The sequence below is a fragment of the Acanthisitta chloris genome, unplaced genomic scaffold (assembly GCF_000695815.1).
Source record: "Acanthisitta chloris isolate BGI_N310 unplaced genomic scaffold, ASM69581v1 scaffold10470, whole genome shotgun sequence".
In the NCBI taxonomy this organism is placed as follows: domain Eukaryota; kingdom Metazoa; phylum Chordata; class Aves; order Passeriformes; family Acanthisittidae; genus Acanthisitta; species Acanthisitta chloris.
This window is the reverse complement of record NW_008651118.1, coordinates 47696-54329: the sequence shown is the minus strand read 5'-3', so window position 1 is coordinate 54329 and position 6634 is coordinate 47696. Positions and strand designations below refer to the sequence as shown.

At 36.2% G+C, this 6634-nt stretch overlaps 1 protein-coding gene across 1 annotated transcript in view; it reads right to left on the bottom strand.

The window, feature by feature from the left end:
* Nucleotides 1-6634, bottom strand: part of CTTNBP2 (cortactin binding protein 2) — a 61554-nt gene that overhangs the window by 18024 nt on the left and 36896 nt on the right. The window contains 6 exon segments of the mRNA XM_009071821.1: nucleotides 18-117; nucleotides 201-287; nucleotides 1164-1243; nucleotides 1665-1760; nucleotides 3226-3501; nucleotides 5935-6052. Coding sequence (XP_009070069.1) covers nucleotides 18-117; nucleotides 201-287; nucleotides 1164-1243; nucleotides 1665-1760; nucleotides 3226-3501; nucleotides 5935-6052 — 757 coding nt within the window.

Sequence of the window (6634 nt, the reverse complement as noted above, 5' to 3'; positions counted from 1 at the left end):
TGCTGAAATAACCTTACCACTACTGATGAACAGTTCTGCAAGCTGCTCCTTGGAAAAACCAGCATCCACTTCAACTTTAACGATCTCACATGTGGATCCTGCAGCCACTTGCTTTTGCTGTGTTAAAAATGTATAGATTCGGTGAAATAGTGAAAACTCGGATTTATGAACTAATTTGCTTTATATGTTTGTGTTAATACCTTCATGCAGGCCGCTATCTGATATGCTATATAGTCTTGCAAACTTCCTTCTGGACCATGGAAAATGACATTGCGGTATTGTTCAACCTACAGACAGACAATAAATTGTTCTTGAGAGTTCAGACTTGGATTATTTATGTTTTTTACCTAGATGACACAATCAGCAGGTAACTGACAAAATTCTTTGCTTTGTGCTACTGGAGTTGATTATCCTTACTATATTAGTTTCAAAGTAGGCAATATTTGCATACAACATCCTGGAAATCTATTCATAAATTTATATCCTATTTTGTAAACCTACATAACAAGGTATTTTGTTATTACAGCAAATTTTAAAATGGGAAAAATTTATGTAAGAAGAATGAGTTTACTAATCACAAATATTTTTTCGATTTTGAATTAAAATAGATACACCAGAATCATGTCAAAATAATTAGAGTAGTTTAAGTCAGTGCTAACCTAAGGACTTAGACCAAGGACTTTATTTCCAGTAAAAATGGGATCATCTTATAAATATGAAAGAATAAACATTATTTTATTTATCTTAACTGTAAAATTACTTTATCTCTAAAAAGTCACTAAGGGAATACACTTACATCACTGTGCAATATTGCTGAATACAGCAGAAACCTGTGGCATGTAACTGTTCTAACAACATAAAATACTGTCTGAGGACACAGCAGAAATTATGCAGATTCTACACTAATTCTGATTTGATGCAATGTTAAAACAAACGATTTATGAAAGTTGACCCATATTATCCAAGTATCCTTATATTTTGAGGTATGAAAGAAACTGTCGGAGTTATAGGAGATATCTATATAAGCTAGTAATAAAATTCTAAATCATTCTTTGACATTCATTTCACATAATTAAAAAGTTCACAGATTTTTTTTAGTCAACACTATTACAAAGGTATTTTCATGAACAATTAGCATGCAGAGAAGGTAGCACAGTACCGACCAGGCGGAGGTAATTCTGAAGTGTCTGAAGATGGATCATGGATGCATAAGTCACACTATTCAGACAGCCTTCTTGAGGTCCTTTAAAATGAGACACACAAATAACTTTTCTAAACCTCTCAAGTTTACATATGTGTATGGCAGCTACATGTGCTTTTCATGCAATGTTCTACAGTATTCTCCTAAAATTAGAGGCTATGATGAATAAATGCCAAGTAAGTGAAAGGTTTTTATCTAGCACCATAGATTCATGGGTGACTATGACATAAGTAATATGCAGACTACTATATAACTGGAAAAGGTAGTAGGACTTTTATGTGCCAGCATGTTTTCTAAATGTTGTAGACACTTTCAAATCTAATTAAACAATTAATTGTATATGATATTTCAAAGAATCAAGTAAAACTGAAGAACAAAACCAATAGCAAATGACTGTCAAACTATATATGTCATATAGAGTGTCTTAATATTCAAAAGTGAAAAATTATGATTTGAAAATTACCGAACAAAAACACCGTGATATGCTCAGCTCTATTGTTCTTCAAAAAGTCCCATGGTGGCTGGGAAAAAATCTGACCTGTTGACCATGAAACGTTTCCTGTTAAAAACAAAAAATAAAAGAGAAAAATATTCTTGTATTTGCATAAAGTGTCCTGCACTCAAGGATGTTCATTTGCTTACAAAGACTGTGTGCATGCACTGGCAAATTTGACAAAAAGTCCAGTCCCATGTGTGGGATGTACTACATCACACTATTATTTGATGCATGACAGAGGACACTAATGTGTTCTGCCAATTGAGACACTAGCTCAATAGCTATCCTGCCTTTACATCTTTGCATGTGAAATAGAGTAAAAAAAGATGATTTGCCCAGTCTAATGTGAATAGGGGTTTTTTTTGGGCTGATGTGCAGGTGGAAGGGGAAGGGCATTTAAGATGCAGCACAAGAATTTTCAGAAATCTATACAAATGCTATTACTACCACCACACATGGGCTGATTTCTCACAATTTTAAAGATTTGTCTTTTTTACCTTGGTAAAAACCAGTAGTTTTTTATAGAACAGTAGTTCTGTTTACCTATGCCAGTGATTTACAGTCAGTATTTGGTGTATATTCTGGATGTACTGTAAAGATGTACCATGGGCTTTGCTTTGAATTGTTTTCATAGAATCATAGAACACCCTGAGTTGGAAGAGACCCACAGGGATCATTGAAGTGCAACTCTTGGCTCTGCACAGGACAGCTCCAAAAATCACACCATGTTCCTGAGAGCATTGTACAAATGCTGATTGAACTCTGTAAGGCTCAGTGCTGTGACCAGTGCCCCAATCACACCATGTTCCTGAGAGCATCGTACAAATGCTGATTGAACTCTGTCAGGCTCAGTGCTGTGACCAGTGCCCAGCCATCCCCTGGGTGAACAAACTTTTTCTAATGTCTAACCTAAACCTCCCCTGACGCAGCTTCAGGCCATTCCCTCGGGTCCTGTCACTGGTCACCAGAGAGAGGTCAGTGCCTGCCCCTCCAATTCTCCTCGCGAGGAAATTGTAGATTGCTATGATGCCTCCCCTCAGTCTCCTCCTCTCTGGGCTGAACAAGCCAAGCGACCTCAGCCACTCCTCATATGGCTTCCCCTCTAGACCCTTCACCATTTTTGTTGCCTCCTTTGGACACTCTCTAATAGCTTCATATCTTCCTTATATTGTGGTGCCCAAAACTGCACACAGAATTCAAGGTGAGTTTTCTTTTGCCTGTGATACTGATTTCTCTTCTGGAGTACTAAATTGAGTAAAGAGCTAATTAAACTAATTCATAAACTAATTAAATAGGGCCTTATGGTCCTGGATTACATTAAAGTGCTTAATGAATTGTGCCACAGACATACCTAAAAGTAAAGAATGCTTTCATGCCAGCACTGTTCAAAGTTTCACAGCTAGTACTGGTCTTAGTCTAAGCTTTAAAAGATCCAGAAATTTAGACTTTTTTAGCTTACTTACAAGATTTTACAAATTTAAGAAAACCCCAAAGTTTGCTTTTTTTTTAATTACACCAATATTGATACCTAGTTTGACAGATAATATACTGCTTGCACTGAGGCCAATGTTGGATTCTGCAGCACTATTATATGACAGGTCTTCTAGGTTCCTCCATCCATCAGAAGCGATTGCCTGGAAATGGTTTGTCACTGCCTGACTCACTGCTTTTGAAAAATCATCCCATGACGTCTGCTTGCGGATATTTAAAGCACATATTGTGTTTTCTGTATCAAATTCCTCTGTACCACAATGGGTTGGTTCAATGCCACTGACTGAAATCCTTACAGGTACATTAAGAGCATCTGTTGAAAAACAAAACACCAAGAATGAGAAAAGCTGTAAAACTCAATTAAAAAAGATCCCATTTTTATAATATTACAAAGAAAAACTACAAAACAACTCTGGCTACAGAGAAGCAAATGTTAAAGAGCAGCATAGATCACCACCATAAAATCAGAGCAGTGATGAAAAGCAAATACCAAGATATCTATCTTTTCACACATTACAAAAAATCAGTATTCTTATGCTTAAATAACAGGAAGTAAGACAAAACTTACTTGATCTTTGATTTCCTCTTTACAGACTAATTGCTTCTAAATTAAGACAGATGTAGGTAGTGTCTTAACATTTCAGCGTATTGTGGTTGTGCACATTTTTATTATCAATGCAGAAAAGAATTTTCTGGCACTAGTGCACAAGTGGAAAACACAGCTGAGCCAAACATCTTTAAATAAAAAGCTAAGAGCTAAGGCAGAAAATTCACTTGAAAGCATGCATTTGATTTGCTACAGAATAAATTGACAAAATATTAAAAAACAGAAGTAGGAAATTTACATGCACATTCTAGAAACAAAGAAATTATTTTAAATCTTGCTCTTTGGGATACATCTCAACAGAAGTAGCAGTCTCTAGGGATCATTTAGATGACTAAAAATGAAAAGGAAACTATCTTCTAATTTTTATGCCAAAACAATACCTTTCAGAAACTATCCCTGAAATTAAAAATAAGTACACCATAAAAAAAAGATATCAGCTTTTGAAGTCTTGCAACATGATCTAAGTTTTGCTTTTGTGTTCAGAAGCCAAGTCTTCAGCTGACACACGCCAAAGAAGCTTTTCTGATGTCAGAAAAGCTCTGATTTAAACCCACGAGCCTACCATGGGGAAGAGATTACTCAAAGGCATCCTTCAGATGTGGAATTGTGAGAAACGTATCAAAGGCTTGCCCTTCTGATGGCTGGACCTCAGGGAAATGAGCACTGAGTGTAAGGACTACAGAGGGCTCTCCACCAGGAAATAGGTTCCTAGGACAGAGGTACAGTATTTGCCTCAACTTCAATGCACGTGACATCTATGGCATAGCTGGCAGTCCTGGCCCCCAGTCCCTCAGATCTGTTGGAGCACATCCTCCTGTCCTACATGCATGTAACTCCTTACAGTGGAAACCTTTCTGGACTGTGAGGAAGGTAGAGGATTGTACATACACACCTTACCCAAAATGGAGACTTGGCTTGCTAAGGTGTATACCCAGATGAAAGAGGTGCTTCCAACCTTCCACAGATCAGATATTGTGGGGGCAAAAAAGCTAATTGTGATTGCATCAACATTAACTAGAGGCTTAACAAATGAAAAAGAAGAGAAACAGAGTCCAAAATTCCTGACCTGTGAAAAGCAGTTGGATTCCTGACAAGCCTGACTAGAGAAACAGGGTACTAAGACTGATAAAAATAATACAAGCATTAATTTAACAGGCTACAGATTCAGCCATCAGAAACTGGCTTCAGTCTGATAAAGAAGATAACAATGGAGGAGTTTCTATTAGAAAGGCAGTTGTGTTTCCCTCTGAACCAAGATTTATAATAGCTGAAGAGGAAAATCAAAAGCAGCAGACAGAAAGCTTCCCTAATTTGTTACTAATCAGTGAATTAAACTACCCACACCGCTGTATCCCACAAAACAAACTGAAAAAGTGGATAAATACAAGGCATATTAATGCAGAAAGACACTATTTCTGACCATACACAGAATATATAGGCGTATTTCTCTGTGTATACAGATATAAATATAGAGATAATAAAATACACAAAACTGGTAAGTGGATGGATGAAGTTCTATTTCAAGAAATACACAGGTCAGCCTGCTCTTCTGAATTTTGAGAAAACTTACAGAGAAGGAGAAAGATGACAAGTTTCAGCAGAATAACAACCTTCTGACAGAAGTTACTCATATAAAAGAAGCTGTTTGATGTTGTCTCTAAGATATTTTTGATGAATCAAACAAACAATCTCCTCAACAATAAACAAGTGACAAATAAAACTATGCCCTATAAAGAGATTCAGCTATGACTAGACGATTGTCTTAGCCTGAGGAAATTTGACAGCTATCCACCACTAAACCACTACTTCTGCAAGAATTTGAAGATAAGATAGGAGGAGGATAAGTGCTTTGGAAAAAGTAATTACTAATATTAAACTCAGAAATTGTAAGATAATATGGATGTTTCAAATGTACAATTTCTTTTCAAATGGTTTAAAAACAAAGACATAAGTAATTTAATACCCTCCAACAAAATTTTATCATATCCTTTTGCAAAATTTGAAGAAATTTGCCAGATTCAGGAAACTTAATATTGTGGTGCCAAAAAAGTGACAACTACCCTTTCCATATTTTTCATATTTGTCCCACAGGTTCTTTACTAAAACCATTTTAATATAGTGCTGATAGCATTTACTTACTTAAGTTTTCTAGGAGATGTTTGCAATCATCAGTAGCAACATCATGCAATGTTCGATTACACTTATCTTTTCTCTCAGCTTCTAGTCCACCATGGCTACAAAGGATTTCTAGACAGTTCTGCAAAGGTAGGAACTGTATTATTTACTTGTCCATTTGCTGCATTTAAGAGCTCTACCAATATGCAGTTAGACTCCTAATTGAAATTCTTACACATGCATTTCCAAAGATAATCAGCTATGGAGTCTCCAAGCATTAAGGTCTGATCAGCTGAATTACAAAATTCTTAATATCTGGCCACTAGTTCCAGTATTCATAAGGAAACAGAAGGCCAGCAATGCATCCTGACTTGAATATCCTGGCCTCAATGCTCAAGCAACACTAAATAAGCAATTCTAATGCTTAATACAGACTAATAAAATAATCTCTTTAGATAGCAATCCACAAAATTAGTTTTCACTTTGTACTTCACCAAGTAGGAGTTTCCATCATGCCTGACATCTGAGTGGGACACAGCAAAAGCAAAACAATCATTTTAAAATAACTTTGCAAGCCTCTTTGACAGGTAAACCTGAATTTCTGCACGTGTTTGTGCGTGAAACAAAAATGCATTTTTATTAAAGACAGAGAACTAGTATTTTGTAGATGCCAACAACATGATGTCCTCTTAAAAGAAAAGAAGTCATAAGCTCAACAAAAGGA